The sequence below is a fragment of the Pelodiscus sinensis genome, chromosome 3 (assembly GCF_052426305.1).
Source record: "Pelodiscus sinensis isolate ZL-2025 chromosome 3, ASM5242630v1, whole genome shotgun sequence".
Lineage (NCBI taxonomy): Eukaryota > Metazoa > Chordata > Testudines > Trionychidae > Pelodiscus > Pelodiscus sinensis.
Genome location: NC_143054.1, coordinates 84,868,888 through 84,888,321, shown reverse-complemented (window position 1 = coordinate 84,888,321; position 19,434 = coordinate 84,868,888). Strand labels below are relative to the sequence as shown.

At 40.1% G+C, this 19,434-nt stretch overlaps 1 protein-coding gene and 1 long non-coding RNA gene across 2 annotated transcripts in view; one reads left to right on the top strand and one right to left on the bottom strand.

Annotated features, from left to right (window-relative positions):
* NT5DC1 (5'-nucleotidase domain containing 1) overlaps positions 1 to 19,434 on the bottom strand; it is a 197,657-nt gene that overhangs the window by 43,356 nt on the left and 134,867 nt on the right. Inside the window, exon 8 of the mRNA XM_089777214.1 lies at positions 16,313 to 16,410. Within this exon, the coding sequence (XP_089633340.1) occupies positions 16,313 to 16,410 (98 nt within the window). The remainder of the gene's footprint in view (positions 1 to 16,312; positions 16,411 to 19,434) is intronic.
* On the top strand, positions 1,963 to 14,575 carry LOC106732018 (uncharacterized). The gene is made up of 3 exons (XR_001368263.4): positions 1,963 to 2,064; positions 13,591 to 13,704; positions 14,443 to 14,575. It is a non-coding gene; the product is annotated as an uncharacterized LOC106732018 (long non-coding RNA).

Sequence of the window (19,434 nt, the reverse complement as noted above, 5' to 3'; positions counted from 1 at the left end):
AAAGATAAATTCAAACTGGTTCAGGTGCATAAAAGGGCTACTAGCATGATCAGGGAACAAAAAGCCTAAAAAGTAAGTGGAGACTAAAGAGTTTGGCTTGTTTAGCCTAACCAAATGAAGGCTAAGGGGAAATACAATTGCTCTCTATAAATCAATCAATTGGTAAACATCAGGGGGAGAGAAGAATTATTTATGCTGAAGGAAAATGTTGGCACAAGAACAGATGGGTATAAACTGGCCATGAATAGATTTAGGCTGAAAATTTCCACTTATCAGTGGGGTGAATTTCTTGAATAGACTTCCAACAAGAGTAGCAGGAAAAACCACTAACTAGTGCTAAGATGGAGTTTGATACATTTATGAATGGGGTTATGAAATGAAATTGGCTATGATAGCAGGACTGAACTTGACAACCCTGGGGGTCCCTTCCAGTCCTGTGTTCCTGTACAAACATGCATTTTAAGTAGCTCACTCATACTTAAGACTGTTTATGAAAGCAAAAACACAGGAAAAGCCATAATCTTAGCTCAAAACTGGAATTATAGTGGCATTTAATATTTAGAGAAAATACATTTTCTATTAGAACACATGAAATAGCTATCATGCATAGTTTAAAAACACATACACATAGCAAAATATCACACACTCAAAAGCCAAATGCACAGTCATGATCTTGCCTTTATCCACAACATTGATAAGACCACAACTGGAATACTTAGTCCAATTCTGGTGCTCAAAAAAGTTGTGGGAATAATGGAGAGAGAGATTTCAATGCAGACTCACAAAAATGACCCAGAGTTTGTAAAACAAGCCTCATGATGTTAGGCCTAAGGAGCTCATCTTATTTCTGGGAAGGGTTGAAGTTAGCTTTGAGTTATTCCTTGGTATCAACAGTTGGCCTGAAAGTGCTACTAACCATGAATTATCTGAAAGAGTAAGATTCAAGCCAGGGAAATTCTTCCCCATCCCCCAAAATAACTGACTATCAAACAATGTATTTTTCTAATTCCTTGTCTATATGTTTTTGGGTGGATCATTTCCTAAATATATCAGGCCATGCTATTTACCTGGTTTTGCAGAATCAAGAACATTGTGTGACTCTCCCCCCCCCACCTCCCCAAGGAATTTCACAGATTAATCCCCCCCCCCCAAAAAAAAAACCCTAGCTAGTAGGGTTTCAGAGAGAAATCTTGGAACATGAAGCAGTAATTTGGCACTCTCATGGAAACAGTGGATGGAAACAGCATAAAAAATTACAAAGTATTATATCTTTAGAGTAAATAAGTCTATAGTATTTATTGTTGTAGGGCTGAACCCTCTGAAGTGCTAAGCTCTGTCTCCCCTTTCCCAGCAAAGCATTTCAATTGTATGCACTTTTAAGCACATGTATATTTCCACTGAAATCAACCTCATGATTTCTACTTGTGTATTGAGATCACTACCACCATACAGTTCTCATTCTTCCAGCTTACTTATATGACCAGAAAAAAAAGACAAGTGACTATGTAGCTTGCTTTAAATATCAGACTTACTGTCTACAGTATAAAAAGAGGGATGTGTTTTTGGTGAAAAATAATTTATTTTAATGAATAACAACCTTACATTTTTGGAAGAATACACAAGAGAGCTCTGAAGCTTTTTAATGAAAACCAACACATGCCAATCCATGGAAAATATGTCTAAAGGAAGCTTTTAGCAAGTTGTTGCCAACCCTGAGTCTTCCAGGAATGTATCATATATAACCCTATACTCCTGCCTTATTATAAATGGCCACTTTTGAAATGAATTAAATATAATCAAATACTGATATGACTGTTTATCAATATCTTTGCCAAATAACACAGCTGTTATTGGTCTTCCTAGTAATACTTACACATTAAAATAAAATACATTTTGTCTATGTCAAAAGAGTATTTTCCTCTCACAAATCATGGTATTTTTCTCCCTTATAAATACAGTAAAACTCCAATAGTCTGGCACCCAATTGTCAGGCACTCCCAATAATCCAGCATCAAAATGGCAAGTGCTCCTGACGGAACCAGGACGGAACCCAGAACCGCTCAGGTCAGCCCTCTCACATGGATTACAGGTGTTTGGCTCTGGGGAAGGGGAAGGGAAGGGTGGGGGATTGGGTTACGCATGGCATCCCAGACATTGAAAAAGCCGGCCGCTCAGTGCCCGGAGGGAGACGTGCGGCTGTATCGGCTGCTCCAGTACCCAAGCATAAGGTTGGGGTGGGGAGGGGGTTCGGGTTACAGCAGCGAGGAGAGATGTTTGGCTCTGTGGAAGGGAAAGAGGAGGGGGATTGGGTTACAGCAGGGAGGAGAGGTGTTTGACTCCGGGGAAGGGGTGGGGGAGGGGGATTGAGTTATGCACGGCATCTTGGCCAGCTCATTGAAAAACCGGCCGCTCGGCACATGTGCCCCAGTGCCAGGAGGGAGACGCGTGGCTGTACTGGCGGCTCCGGGACCCAAGCATAAGGTTGGGTGGGGGAGGAGGATTGGGTTGGGAGTATGCAGTACCTCCTGATACTCCGGCATATCCGATAATCTGGCACCACTTAGGTCCCAAAGGTTGGTTTAGTTGGTTTAGTTGGTTTTTCTTTCAAGGGATATTTTCATATGGAATTTGCTAGTTGTTCAAGGATTATTAAATGAGGTATTTAAAAGAAGGCATTAAAGCTGGAGATGTGAAGGTTTAACCAGTTAACTGGTTAAGGTTTGATTGGTGGAGCTGAAGTAGCTTCCAGCCTGCTGCAGGCAGGGGCTGCTCCAGCCCTGCCAGAGGCCCACCGTGGACAGGGGCCACTCCAGTGTAGCCTCTGCCTGAGGTGGACCCAGGCGTCCTGCTGGCAGTGGCTACTCCAGCCCAGCCAGAGCAGCTTCTGTCTGCAGTGAGCCCAAGGTGCCTCACAGACAGGAGATGCTCTGACGGGGACACCGGAGTAGCCTGGAGCAGCCCCTGCCTGTGGCAAGGGGACAGGAGGGAGCATTCCAGCACAGCAGTGGGAAGGGGCCGCTCCAGCTGGGCTGAAGCAGCCTCTCACTCACCCTCCTTTAATAGGTTAACAGGTTAGACAGTCTGTTTAAACAGTTAGCCAATTAAACAGGATTTTACATCCCTAAATCAAAGCCAATCTGTATAGATTTCCACCGTATTATGAGTCTTAATATGGTAGCAACATTTATCGTCACCTTTTTGGTACCATGCTACACAATAATGACGCAATAGTACACAAATGCCCCCTCTCCAAGGAAACATCTTTGCTTTCAAGACAGTTTGGGGGGGTGGGGAAGCTTTCCCACCACTGACTCCTCAATATTACACTCCTGAATAAGGACTTTCTCCAAAGCACATAGAACACAATCCTGAGCCTTAGTGATCTGACTTTTAAAAAAGAAAATGTAGGAAAGGTGAAATCCTGTCACCAATTAAGTCAATGAGGGTTTTGCCCCTGACTTTTATAGGATCAGTATTACACCCAGGCTGTGTCTAGACTGCATCCCTTTTCCATAAAAGAGATGCAAATAAGACACATCGCAATTGCAAATGAAGCAGGGATTTAAATCCCCTCCACTTCATTTGCATAAACATGGATGCCGCTTTTTTCCGACTTGGAGCTTTGCCGGAAAAAAGCGCCAGTCTAGACGCGGATCTTTCGGAAAATAAAGCTTTTTCTGAAATATCCCTTATTTCTTATTTTAAGGTGAATAAGGGATCTTTCGGAAAAGGCTTTATTTTCCGAAAGATCCGTGTCTAGACTGGCGCTTTTTTCCGGCAAAGCTCCGAGCCGGAAAAAAGCGGCAGCCATGTTTATGCAAATGAAGCGGGGGGGATTTAAATTCCCGCTTAATTTTCAATTGCGATGTGTCTAATTTGCATCTCTTTTACGGAAAAGGGATGCAGTCTAGACACAGCCCCAAAGTCTTTTCCTCTTCCCATATTCATAATACTACAATTTGTCCAGGCGTTGGCTTAGGACAGTCACACACATCACTATGTTATCCATTTCTCTCCATGGACTAACAATAGCAAGAGTGGGCAATAATTTTTGACCAGGGGCCATTTCAGAAATTTTTGAAGTGGCCTCGGGCCGCCACAGAAGGGGCAGGGCCTCAGACAGAAGGGTGGGTGAGGGAAGTGTGCAAAGTCTTTCCTCCCTCCCTGCCACAGGTTTCCTCTAGGCACCTCCACCCCTGGTAGTGGGAGGAGACTTCTCACTCTCTCCTCCCTATGCCCAAATCAATCTGGGCTTGGGGGTGAGGAAAGTATGTGAAGCACCTTCTAAGCGCTATTCACTCCTTGCAGGCTAAGGGCAGGGGCAGGGCTGGAGGAGACTTTCCACACTTCCCCTCACCCCTAGCTCCTGATTGGCCTGGGGGCAGGAAGGCGCATGCAAAGTCTCTCACTCCTTGCCCTATGGCGTGCGGCACTTAGAGTCAACTACCAGGGTTGACACTGAGCACTGTGCGCTTCCCCATCCCTAGGCCCTTGGCATGCTGGATCCATCCCATAGAGGCCCTTTTGCCCACCCCTAAACAATAGGGTGAAAGACCTTTGCTACACTGTGTACTTTTACCTTCCCCTTATAACCCAAAGGTATTTCTTCTGCAGAAACACTTTCAACAAAAACTCCCTCCACCCACCCTGTTTCCCTGAAGCAGCAGCCACATATCTGCAATACTTCTTTGTTTCACTCTTCTGTCATTCTTTTATTTATAGAAGCTCTTGAACATATCAACATATCATACAGGCAAACTAGACAGTCACCTAGGGTGCCAAGATAAATGGCCTTTGAGGGCTTTGGAGGTGGGGGTGCCGATCACGCGTTTCGCCTAGGGCGCCAGTTGCTGGCAGCTCGTCTAGGGCCGCTGCTGCATATCAGCATATTATAGCTTGTGGGGATGGATGTAAAGGTGCAAAACATGAAGGCAGAAGTGCAGTCAAGGGGAAAGACTTTCCTGCCAGAACTGATATTTGATGCAAGCTGACGATTTTACCATATGATTACTTGACAGTCCGCACCTTTGCGAAATATCCTGCTCAGTTTCTGACAGGACACAAGAGTACTAACTGTGATGACAGAGTATACTTAGAGAGAAACTCTCTCTGAATAGCCAATTGCTATTCCTTCTTTGGTTAGAGTAATTTCAGTAAATAAGTACATTAATTTCTGTATCCACATACTACAGTTTTGGGCACTCTAGAAAGGAGTTTTGGCATTACCCTTATAGCGCAGTCCTCACTTCATCATGGTTATCACGATGAAAATCAATTGAATGGCTAAAAGAAGTTTCTTGAAACAATCTACTGATAAATCTCTGACAGAAGTTTGGCAGGGAAATTGTTCTGAAGCTAATGGACACACCTAAGGGGCATAATGTACTTTTAGCAAACAAACAGCAAGGCACTCTGGCAATATTCTCCCTTTGCATGAGTTAATGAGCCTTCCCTAGGGATTTCTCAGGTTCCTATGAAAAATAAGATATATCCTTTTCCTCACAATTATTTTTAAACACACTAGCTATCAAAATAAATACACCTAATACGTATGAATTTAAAATGTGCATATACTTTTGACATGAAAACTATCCTGCATGTAGTATGTTTTTCCAATGGGTAAGGCTCTTTGTCCCATGTGATTCTCAACCTTACTTTCACTTTCCTGCTTCCTCCTCTCCAAGTGTTTTTAGAAATAGAAAAAAAATCATAATGAAAAGTGACATCCATCAATTGAAACTTTAACAGATTTTTTTCCGAACTAGAAGGGACCACTATGACCACCCAGTCTGACCTCCTTTGTACTTTAGGCCAAATAAACTCACCGAGTAATGTTTGCTTCAAGACAACCTCCTCTTTCATAGACTAAATAGGGAGGGTTTTTTTTTAAACTCTTAAATCATTCTGGTAGTTCTTTTCTGAACCCCTTTCAATTTCTCAACATCCTCTCTGAAATGTGCAACCCAAAATTGGACATGCAATTCCAGTAATGGTCTTACAAATGATCTATTTTAGAGTCACTACTGGTTCTCTACTCCTACTTGATATTCCTCTGCTTATACATCCAAAAACTCCATTTTCCCTCTAAGCTACTGCATTGCATTGGGAGCTCATGTTCAATTAGTTACTTGACACAAAATCTAAGTGCTTTTCAGAGTCACAGATGTCTAGGTTGACTCTAAGCGCTGCGTGCTCCTCCATCCCTACGCCCTGATTGGCCTGATTCTCCATCTTATGAATATGACCTACATTATTTGCTCCTAGTTGTGTCTAAAATGAGCGTGAGAGCTTACATTTATAACTCTGCTAGACACAAAAATCTGGGACTGACACAGCCACAACAGCACTGATAGCACATTGCTGACCCAATCAATTTGTGAGCCACTATAATCCCCAAGTCCTGTTCAGTAGTAGTACAGACTAGCCAGCTATTTCCAATTTATTAGTTGAGCATTTGATTTTTTTTCTTCCAATGTGTAATACTTCGCAATTATCTTTATAAAATTTCATCTTGTTGACTGCAGACCAAATCTCCAATTTGTCAAGGTCATTTTTCATTTTCATTTTCTCCTTCAAAATTATTGCAACATCTCTCAACTTGGAGTCATTTGCAAATGTTATAAGCATGTTCTCTACTCTACTATCAAAGTAATTAATGAAAATATGAAATAGTACTGGATCCAGGCAGACTCCTGAAGTACACAACTAGATATATCCAGGGATGATGGAACAATTTGTACAGTGGAGATGTCAAGAATCATTGAACCAAACTGTAAACCCTGTAAATAAGCCAACTAATTCACGCCAGAGGGCACTCCCCACACCCTAACTTCCAGGACCTATGGATATATCCTTCATGATGACAGTGAACCTTTGATAACTATTCTTTGGGTATGAGCTTTCAATCAGTGAGGCATCCACCGTTTAGTAATTCCTTATAGGCTATCTTTCCCTAGTTTCCTTATGAAAATGCAATATAAAACTGTGTCAAAAGCATGACTAAATTTAAAATACATCATGTCCACCACTTTCCCACTTCCATTAAGCTAGCAGGCCAATCAGAGAAGCTTACTTACCTTCAAACAAATGTCACAAAACTATAAAGAAAATAATTGTCCATAACTGCATTATAGAAAGAAGATTTTAGGGATGCAACTGCTTTTATATTTTCTGTATTTACCCCAGCATCAAATTTATTCTTTTTTTTTATCTATTTCAAATATAAATTTGGAGGGAGGAAAGGAGAGAGAGAACATATGTTAGCTCAATACAGAGAGGCTTGCATGCCAAAGGACAATCTTGTGGTTAAAGCTCTGGATTGGGACACAGGAGAACTGAGTTAAATTTTCAGATTTACCACAGGATTTCCTATGTGACTCCAGGTATGTCACTTAATTTTTGTTCCTCCATTTCCCCTTTATAATAGGGGGGAAATAATTAGAGTTGCCTAGTAAACAGTAATTCTATTTTGAAAAAAAAAAAAAAAAGGTTTTGTTCCAGTGCAGAAAATGGAGCCACCCTCCTTCAAAATAGTCAATAGCTCTAACTGCTAGGTTATGGAATAACTGCTCCCCTTTACCTCTTTCTCTCAGTTTCTTCCATTGGAGCTGCTTCATTTCGTAGTATAAATAATTAAATATTGATATGACTCTCTATCCTGGTGGTTAGAGCACGCATGTGGGATGTGAGTCACACCAGCCTGAGTTAGAACAGGGACTTGAACATGGGTACCCCATATCCTTAAGGAGTGCCTTTACTGTGGAGGTCTACTAGTCTCTCTTCCTCCTTTCTTCTCCATGCCTCCCAGAAATTCCATCCTGGACCTGAAAAACTTTCCCAATAAAAGCTTCCTCAAAAAATTAAGTGTGTAGAAAAAGTTTCCGTTTCAATGAATCAGCATCCTCCAATGAAAACAATGATTAGTCAAAGAATTTCCAAGCTGCTCTAATAATAATAAGTCCTTTATCACACTTTTTTTGTCTTGTCTATTTGAATGTATGAATTCTTTGAGGACAGAGACTGACTCTTAAAATGTGTTTGTATAACACCCCAGAACAACGGGGCTCTTATTTGGAGAGGGGACTCTAGGACCTAGTGTAATACAAATAATGTAAAATAATAAACAGGATTTTGCAGTAGTGAACATTTGACCCTGAAGATTCATTCAGTATAGAAATACATTTTTCGGGGGACTGAATGTAATTTCCAGAGTATTTGGCAATTTATGCTAAAAATGTTTTCCAGATTTAACAAAAAGAATATTGTGTATCTCTAGCCTTTGAAAGCCGCAGTTATAGAGTTCTTTGAAATCAGCCTTCTGTAAGTTACTTATCGGTTTTAGTGACGAATACATTATTTAATATCAAAGGTACTCAAGTTGAAGCAACCCCCGCTGTGTTTATATAAAAACACTCTACTATTTTTCACTGCTTGTATTTTTGGATGAAGACCCTTTTATCTTCAAAGTCATTTGATACACAAAAATGCAAAACACTGGGCTTGGCACATGTACTTAAATTTTCTCTTTTATAGAAAAGTATTGGAGAATGTCATTTATTGGTCAGTTCATAATACCAATTTTGATACTGACAACTAGGGACGTAAAATCCCATTTAATTGGCTAACTGGTTAAACATATTGTTCACCTGGTTAACCGATTAAAGGGAGACGAGCACAGGGAACGGGAAGAGGCAGGGGGATACTGAAGCAACCCTTGCCTACGGCAGGCCAGGGTGCCCCCACAGACAGAGGTTGTTTTGGAGTCCAGGCAAGGCTGCGCTAGAGTAACCTCCTTACTGCATCAGGTACAAAGCTGCGCCAGCCTCACCGATTAACCGGTCAAGGTTAAGGCTTACCAGTTAACCAGTTAAACCTTCACTGACAATTGAATACTAAAATATGACACCTGGTTTTTGAAAGACTGTGCACATTCTCTAACAAAATCACTGGATTTTTTTTTTAATTTAAAGAATTGGTGACGTTTAAAAAAAATTCAAGGTAATACATATATGATCTTAGAGTAACAGCACTGGAAAGTAAACTGATCCAGAGAATAGGTCTTCCAATACTGCTGAATCAATGTTCCCTTATTCCATTCTAGAAGAAATATGCCAGGGCTATTCTCAATATGCACTGGTGAGATGCCAAAAAGAATGCCAGTTAGTACATACTGTGATAAAAGATTTCCTTATAACACAATCTAACTATTAGGTCTTGTCTACATACAAGACTGGTACCAATTTAGCTAAACCTAGTTTTAAATTTGATTTACTTAAACTGATGCAAAAGCACTGAATAGAAACTCTTATTTTACAACTGGATTATATTGATTTAGCTGAATTTAGTAATTTAGGGTTAATCTTCATATTCATAGTAGTATCTTGTTTCTTTCACCCTTTCCTCTATTCCACTTCCACAAACATCTACCGTAGAACCTCAGAGTTACTAACACAAGTGTTCCAAATTTTAGATCATTTGTTCAAACATTATGCTTTAGGATACACAAGAAAAAATTCTCCATCTTCTCTATCTACTATTGTAGCAAGCAATTCTATACAAGAATGCAAGGGCAATCCAGTTCTATTTCACTCTGTTGCAAATGTTTTAAATGCCAACACTATATAGGTATATATAGACTTCAAAGAGAATAATATTGTAACTAACACCATTTTTATTTGACAAGCAATAGAATACAAGGACTTAACTTTCATTAATGATGCTTCCTCCCCTGTCACCTATCCCTATCTTATTTGCAAAGATGCACAGACCATCATTTCATGCTGTAGTGGAAAGATGCTCATCAGTTCCCAGTTTTTATTTCTCAAACATCTGTTGATTTCCACAGTTTTACCACCCCATCTCGTAACATTGAGCAAGTTTAAACAAATATTTGTAGAATAAATGTCCTCAATTCTTAGGCAATACATACCTTGAGTTTTCCTGTTTGTCTACACACGTACTTGTCTTTTTTTCAGGAACTAGAAATCTCTGAGTAAATTGTTTACACTGTCATGTAAAGCATGGTAGGCTGTTGTGGACCACATTAAGTTCTCCGTTCAGTTGCTGTATAGAGAATGGAAGTTTATAGCTCAACTCAGTTAAACTAAGGGAGGGGGAAAACACTGCCAGAAAGCCTTACATGCTAGATTTTGGAAATCTCTTCTGAATTTTTAAGTGTGTATGATGAGTTTGTGCACAACAACAAATTAATGCAATGAGTTCAGTATAGATTGTATGTAAGACCCATATTCAACTTTTCCTGTCCTGGTATGAGTCAGAAAATATAAAACTGGAATGTTTTTTGGAACATGTGCTCATACATGTACTGCCAAAAAGAGCTTGTGAGCTTCAAAAGTTTGCCTTTATGAAGCCCCTCTGTAAAGCTAATACTAATAGAGCTGTGTGTAACCTCACTGGCACTCTCATCCTCCATCTTCTCTAGAGCCACTCCCACCATTCCAAGCCTCTACACAACATCAGACAGCCAGCGCTGAAAGTCCTCTCCTCACCAACAACCCAGTAATCTACTTGCAATAAAAAGGTTCCTCCTTTCTCCAGAAATTACAGTGCTAGGAGATGGGCAAAATGTCATGCTGTATTGGAGACATATGTCAGAAACAAAATCCTCATGAACCATTGGGCATAGAAACAAGTACATTAACCCTGTAGAGAACTGAATGCAGTACTTTCCAACTGGATACACAATCTGATTCTAGTACTGATCATTTTAAGATCTATCCCATAACGTAAGACATTATTGAGTATAGAAAGGGCTAATTTAGACATTGTTGAAAGGTTTCTATTATTTGCTATATTTTCCCTCTCCTTCAAAAAAACAACAGTAACACTTTCTAAATAACGTCCAAGGTAGATTCTCTGTTTAAAAATACACCATAGGCACAGACTATTATTTTGTGGTGTAGTATAAAGGCTTTATGGGTACTTGTTTAGGATAACCTATATAGACAAAATATTCTTTTTAAATATGTATAGTTTGTTACATGACTTTTCAGCATATTAATAGGTGGGCCAACACAAACCACTCTAATCCTCTGAGAACTGATAGCAAGCACAACTCCATTAAACAGAACAACATCCGTGGTTGTTGCTGGAAGAAACTGTACACGTACATCACATCCCACTATTGCTATTTGTTTCTCCCTTTCTGAGAAGCAGAATAAACAGACACATTTTTTACTTCCCCACAATATTAAGAACCTGGGGCAAATTTAGACTTACTGGTGGATGGAGAAATATATCTGAAATTCAGCCTCACTGAAAAAGCAGCTTTACAGGAGACATGCAGCTATCAAATTTTAGCAAGGGCACTTGGAAGCCCATGTTCTACTGGAGGAACAAGCCATCAGGCAGAAGCCACTTCAACTTCTATAATATTTCACATAAATTCCATTTTAATTTTGTATAATAAGATTTTTTAAAAGATTTTTTTTTCAAAATCAATATGTACTACAGGTTGCACCTCCCATAAGCAGCACTCTCTGGTCTGGCAACATCCATGGACTAGCATGACCATGAGTATTCCTGGATCAGAGAGCCCGGTAGCCTAGTGGCAAGGAGCCTATCCAGAAGCAGGGTGGGCTGAAGCAGCAGGATGGAGCAGAGGCTGGAGCAGCCCTGAGCAGCCTGCAGCAGTGGGGCTGGAACTGGCAGCAGCCCACCAGCAGCCTGTGGCACTGGGACTGGTCTGGGGCAACACCTGGCAGTGCAGAATCGAGCAGGACAGCTCGGGGCAGTGTGGGCCAGAGCCAGAGTCCTGAGCAGCCCGCAGAAGCAGGGCCAGAACCTGCAGGCTACTACAGGGCAGGAGGTCGAGCCCTTGGTAGCCTGTGGCAGCACGACCAGAGCCAGAGCTTGCGGCAGCCACCAGCAGTCTGTGGCAGTGCAGGACCGAGGCCGGTGCCCCAGGCTGTCCACAGGAGCATTGGATCAGAGCTCGCAGGCTGCCACAGGGCTGGAGCCCAAGACTTCAGCAGTTGCTACCAGCCCATGGCAGTGGGACCGAGGCCAGAGCTGGCAACAGCCCTTGGCAGCCTGTGGCAGAGGGGCCAAGGTCTGACCTGCAGCAGGACGGGGCCAGAGCCAAGGCTGTTGCAGCCCATGACAGTGTGGGCTTCTTGAGTCAGCAGGCAGCCCTGCAGCTAGTCCAGGCAGGGCAGTGGCAGCAGGGCCAGCCAGGGCTGCGGGTAGTGGGGACCTCCCTTGAGTTGGTAGCACTAAGGTGGAGGCTGAGAGGCTGTGGCAGGTAATCTTTCCCAGTCCCAGCAAATTCCCTGATTCAGGACCAGTCAGGTCCCGAGGGTGCTGGACTAGGGTGGTCCAACCTGTATAATTATACACACACACACACACACACACACACACACGCACACGCACACGCACACGCACACAGTACTACTTTTAGTCGCACAATTGCTTGAAAAACATTCAAATTGAGAGCTAAACCTGCAAGAGTTCCTCCAAGTGAGTGTAAATGCACAATGGAAGTATTTAGGTCCTTGTACAAGATACTAACACAAACTTAGAGAAGTCTCTCAGGGAGATCTGAATTATCTGAGACTTTTTTAATTTAAGAGAAAAATAACAAAATTGTTGGGCTCATGCACAGTTGTTCAAGGATAAGCGATAGATACATATTAGTTGGCAATGTACTAATATATATTTTATGGTTCAGTGTTACAGAAGTAGCATGATATCAGCAATTATTAAGAGACAGAATTATATTTGTTCCATGATTTCTCTTCAATTCATGGAATTGAAAAGTCTTATACAAAATTGACTGCAAGCGACCTTACTTGTTCAAAGAGATAAAAGGCTCTTATATCTCATTTTCAAAAGCCTGGCAGGTTGACATAGAGGCGTTTCTTTATATGAATATTTTAGGACCAATCCTTTGATGGTGTAAATAAAATTACTTACAATTATTTAAATGAAGTTATGTCAGTTTATACCAATTGTGGATCTGACTTCATTTATAAAATTAATGTAAAAATGTATGAATTTCATGTACTATGCAAGGAAATTTTTCCCATCAAAAGGAAAAAATGTGTTAGAGTCAGAAGTGTTCTGGAAGTAAGGCTGCATGCCAATATAAATCTGTTTATTTAAACCATTTGATTATATTTTTTTGTTCGCCCGTATTTTATTATAGTTTAGAATAAATACTTTAAAATCAATGCAGAACAGAATTATTTTTAAGATTAATTTGTATAAGAAAATTCCATTTATATTATTTTTACATTTAAAAATTATTACTGTATTTGTAGCACAGTTCTTTGAAGCAGCACTACATATACTTAAATGTATTGTTAAAATAATAGTTCTACAAAAAAATAAAACTTGCACAGTTACATACAGTGTTCTGGTTTCCTTGACCAATGCATGTTTTGAAACTCACACAAATGAAGTAATGATGCATGTTTAATTGCACAATCAAAATTAACTTTCATGGTTCCAAATGGATTAGTTCCAAAATTACTTTCTACTGAAAAATCACTCCTGCAGCTCATACAGTATCCTTTTACGGCTCACAATAACTTCTTTGTCATGTTCTCTTCCTTCAAATATTTACAGAACACAGTGGTCCTTCCGAAATTAGAGACTTAGAGAGTTTAAAATTCTCTGAAGTCATCTTTAAAGATTTTCCTCACGAGTTTGAAGCAAAAACTACCAACACCAGCACCACATGTAAGTGAGACAGTGTATCACTATCCAAATGTCATTTAGAGGGCATCTGCATTGCCATGACTTGTGATTGTGTGGGGGCCCATTGATTGTTCTGCCCTGGGGTTCAGAATTGTTGTTGGTGGCCATGACACAGGGAGAAGAAAAGGGGTTGTTAAGACCCAACAGACTTCCATCAGAGCTCTTTAGAAAGGTCTGGTTTTCCCCTACTGAAAATTTTAACTTTTTAATCAGAAAACTAAAAACCATACATTTTTGGCCAGAATCCAAACATTTCAAATTTGTTTGTTTTTTTCCCTACAAAAAGTCATAATTTTGCACAAAGAAAGAGGAATGTGTAAATAAGCTGATGGCTACATAATTTTTATACTAATTATTTAGGTGATTAAAGTAAAACTACAAAGTATCTTAATTTGGCTAATTTACTAGATCAGAGAATCATTTTATTAACATTTCCAAGTTATTTTTAGAAATATTTGTCCTTGTTACAGTATTGTCAGTACTCTGATTGGTCTTTCAGTATAAAAGGCCATTCTGCTTTTATCTGAGATCAAGCCAAATGAAAAGTATCTAGGAAAGCAAAAGTTGGAGAAAGGGAACCTCTTAACTTCTGCAGTATGGACACATTACTCATTCATGATAGCCTACCTTTCTTTTGTCTCTCCTGTCTTTTTTAGATTGCAAGGACTACAGAACACAAGCTATCTCCTATTCTTTGTTAATATAATGTCTTCTCCATAGGATCCGGATCCTGAGAAGAGCCTGTTGGCATTACTTGAACATAAACAAATAAGGACAGCAGAGCCTCAGGGAATGAAACCCCCATCTGAAGGCATGAAAAGACTGACGATTTTTAAAGCATCTAAAGTGAATTATATTTTATTTTCAATTTCCATCAAGATAAATTAGCAAAAATGCTTTTAAAAGTATTAAGATGTCAAGTGTAAAGTATTTGCTTATTCATTAATATTTTATTTGATTTCTGTGCTATTCTAGTCAAATTGTCAATCTGACAGTTTCCTACTTTACCTCATTATTTTAAACTAGCTGGAGTTACTCGCCGTTGCTCAGGAAACCGGAGGAACAACATGTACAAAAACAGTAGTCCATTATCTTTTTTGGAATTGTAGAAAAGTTGCACTGATTTCTATAGTGATTAAAATATAAGTCTGTGTCATCCCTGGAGGGGAGGGGAGTGACACCTTGGGTGGAGGGAAGTTTACACGTGGGAGGGGTGCCCAGCTCGCATCCAGGGCTGTAGGTGCTGCGGGGGGTAGGGCGGGTGCCCGAGCCGTTGTGCACGTGGGGGTCGGGGCACTGCATGCCAGCGCGGAGAGGGGGACGAGAGGGTCGCTTATGTAACCTCGCGGGAGGGAGGGGGTGAGTTCCAGACGGAGCTGGGGGCCGCGGACGGTGGGCACAGGACATAGGGTGGGAGGGGCGGCCCCTGCTGCGCAGCGCAGCAGGTTACTTTTTGATTTCTACAGTTTGAGCTTGGGCCCGATCAGCTCCAAAAGTACCTTAAAACCTTCTCCTGGAGGAAAGGTTATCCCAAGCAAAGTCTGGTTATGGTAGCTCTTATAGTGTCCAAGTTATTAGCGCACAAACATACAAACATTCGCCTTTATATATTAGATATATATTTAAGATACTTTTTATTCTTCTGCATAAATAGATACGTCATGAAAATATTTCCCTTGTATTCCTATTCTGCCATTGCAGTTTTTAATTTAAGAGTTTAAAAGGTAATTTGGGGGAGGAGGGGTCAGGAAAGAGTCTTTTCCAAAACCACACGTTAAAATAGTTACCAAAAATACAGTTCTATATGCCTTTCCCCCTCAATTTCCACTGCATTAGAAGTTGGTCCAACCTGCTATTTTGCATGCAAGCTTAATTTTCAGAAAATTACTTAATCATGAGTATGTTTATGAAAAGCAGTCAAAATTGTTTGACTTGGTGTATATGTCTGTTCACATTTGTTGATTAACAAGCACTTGATTTTTGTATACTCATTCCTTACTGAGTTAGTTTAATAACCTAGCTCACTATACTGCATCAATATTTTGGCACTCTTAAAATTTTTAAGTGAATGTTATGCCTATCGTGAGTTATTATTGAGACAAATTATACATAGTTGATACTTTCAAATTTTCCCGACAAATCATTTCATCCAGCCTTGTAAGTGAATTTTTTCTGATTTCTGAATTTCCTCTGATTTCTTTAAATGTTTTAGAATTAATTTCCCCAGGACTGTATGCAGTATTTGATGTTTGATCTTGCCTGTGATAAACACAGAAAGGACTATCACCATTCTGCTCAATCATGCAATACTTCAATAAATGTAGCCCAAAATTATATTTACTTTTTTTCCCACCTGGTTTATACCAAAAGCTTCTTTCCTTTTTCATTATACTTGCAGGTTTCTTCCAGCATTACAACTTCTGCTTTTTTCCAGTTGGACTAACCTCCCTATCTAGAATTTATCACTTCCACCTATTATCTGAATACTTAATCATGTCAGAGGATTTAACCTGCAGGCACAGTAGACTAGATCCCCCATTTCTTATATCTAAGTGTGTACAAAACAGATATATACATTACTGAGTCTTACCAAGGGTTCGGAAAGATCTTTGGTTTGGTGTATGAGAGAAGAAACCAGGTTTCAATGCATTTGTGATCACTATGTCAAAAAGCTCTGCAAAATCATTCCTAAAATAACAAAACAAAAAAGTAAAACAACTTTGAAGCACTTAAAAAAAAGGAAATGGTCTTTTAATTTCATTACTATTACTAGAAGGTTTACCTGGTATTGCTTGGGTCCTTCAGGGGAGAGGCTTGGGAATGTGGGGGACTTGGGGCAGAAAACATAGGGGTTACAGGAGCCAGGGAAGGGGATAAAGGTGTGCAGGGCACAGGGGAGAGGGTGGGAAGTGCAGGAGTCAGGGCAGGAGGTGGGGGCAGCTGGCGGCTGCTCCCTGAGACTGGCCCAGGGCAGCAGGGTGGCAGGGAGACGTTGGGATGGTAAGGACCTCTCCTCTGGGCTGGACAGGGTGGTAGAGACCATGCTGCCCGAGTAGCAGCTGCTCTATGGCTCTCCGAGATGGCAGGGGGTGCACTTGCCTGCTGTGCCCTTCCTCCCCCCACCGTGCTCATATTGAAGTAAAGGATGTATTAGTGCTACTTGTCCCATAGTTCTGGAATTTATTATGGATGGATTTTTATTTCAAGGTGAAAGCTAGGAAAGGAGAATGTAGTTTAATAGTCTAATCACAAGATTGGAAACCAGATATTTCTGAATAAAACTCCCACATCTGACCATGACTCCCTCCCTCCTTGAGCAAAACATTTCACCTCATTCCCTAAATTATCTCCAGCTGGAAAACGGATCTAAAAATTCTTCTCTACAAGTCTCTGAAGGAAGTTATTAAAATATAAATTAGTCTGAAGTAGTACATAAGTGGAAAATTATTGCCAAACCTAGGAAATTGTACTATGGAATATATAAACAAATATGAAAATTGTATAAAAGTGCTTCTTCAAGGTGTTTTGTAATGTTTGCACTATCTTGGACCATCAAGTCTCAGAGGGGTAGTCGTATTAGTCTGTAGCTTTAAAAACAACAAGTAGTCCTGTGGCACCTTAGAGACTAACAAAAATAGCTTTAGTCTGGAAGGGGGAAAACAGCAAGTACAGCAATGGCATAATGAGCTGGAATGCTAATAAATATAAAAACAGAACCAACCAGACTATTTCAGATGTACATATCTGAATAAAAATATGCATTATTGATATTTAATATGTACTATAGGAGTCTTTCAAAAATTTACATTTCAATAGTTATGAGACATATGTTTTTGTGGATTTTATAAGATAAGTAATTGGATTTGATAAATCATTAAAGAGAGATGCAATAGAAGTATTTAAAAGTTTCTTTTGAAGTTAGAATTTGACACACTCCTTTCCATACTCTGACTTTCGTTCATGGTAATCTTATTAACAAACATGACAGTGTAGTGTATCAGACACTTGATGAAGTGTTGAAGGTGGAAGAAGGCATCTGGAACAGATTTAGAGAGAACTGTTTTGACTATAACTCAATGTTAAAAATAAAAAGAGAGAGAAGAAAAACTAAAGTTTGGACTATCCCAGTTTTCTGTAGAAATGACCAAAGTAAAGTAACAGTGATCTCTTTCCATTTTTCTGTTTTTGACACATTTAAACAGCACCTATTAACTAAGCTAAATCAGAAGACTTGAATTTCAGTAAACACTACTACAGCTAAAACAATAATATATTTTCAATAATGAAACTGGTTTTCAAATAACCTTTATTCTCCTAACAAGCTGATCTATCCTAATTAAAACATAGAGGTTAAACATTTCAGTTCAACTAGAAGTGTTTTTTATGCTTTTGATTTCTTCTCTATTCCAATCTTTAAAAAACTCAGCCAATAACTTGTTTAGTGCCTATTCAAGATGTAAAACACTGGCACTGGAATCCTTATCTTTAGCTTCTGACTGGCTCTATAAAGCATTTTAGTTTACTTTTTTGTGAGTTCAGTTCAACATCACATAGCACAATGTCAAGTATCAGAGGGGTAGCCGTGTTAGTCGAGGAGTTTTGTGGCACCTTATAGACTAACTGAAGTGTTAGCTTTCGTGGGCAAAGACCCACTTTGTCAGATGTGACGAAGTGGGTCTTTGCCCACGAAAGCTTATGCTCCTACACTTCAGTTAGTCTATAAGGTGCCACAGGACTCCTCGTCGCTATAGCACAATGGACATACTTAAATGTTTTTCTTCTATAGGTTGAACCTCTCTAGTCCAGGAATCGCAGAACCTGACCAGTGCCGAACCAGAGAATTTGCCAGACCACGGGAAGTCAATATTGTCTAGCAGCATTACCAACACTTCCACTGCTTACTAGGCTCTTAGAAGACATGTAGGGGTAAATTAGATAGATAACAGTAGAGAACACCGAGAACCAGGACTGGTGGCTGTAAACGAACTTTATGGGACTACAGGATCCTTGGCCATACCCAAGTACAGGTACAGTTGCAAGGAGTGTTTGCTCCCATTGGCCTCTCACTGTGTGGATTCCACCAAGTTCAGCTTAAAGTAAGCCAACTCCAGCCACGTATTCTTGTTCTCTTGCCTCACAGAATCTTCTGCTGGGATGGTATTGGTAGGGCTGACAAGAGCAGTGGGCCTTAGAATTAACATCCTATTAAGATACATGGGGTCATTCACACTTCTTAAAACTACATTTCTAGGCTATCTGCAGACTCAAGCAAAGATCACTGCACCTGTTCATCCTTGATCACATATTCAAGCCTTTAATCACAACTGTAAAAGCTAGAAACTTACATTTTCATTTTTTAAAAAAGTGGACGTCTAGATTCTGATACAACTGCAAGATGTCAGCATAGCCCTATGGATGCCTATTCACTTCTCTGGTCCTGTACTTGTCTGTGCCAATGACCCACTTGTATGATCTTGGAAAATTGCTTCACATATCTTAGCCTCTTAGTTAATCCTCCCTTCACTTTGTCTCGCTTGTCTATACAGATTGTAAGAGATTTGGGGACGGAATTGCCTCTCAGCATATTTTTATATTGTGTCTACCTCAACAGAGATCCTATCTGGATTTGGTCATTTAGATTCTAGGGCATTCATAATACAATGAATAGAGAAATAAAGGCCAATGCCTTAGCCACAAGACTATCTTTCTGCT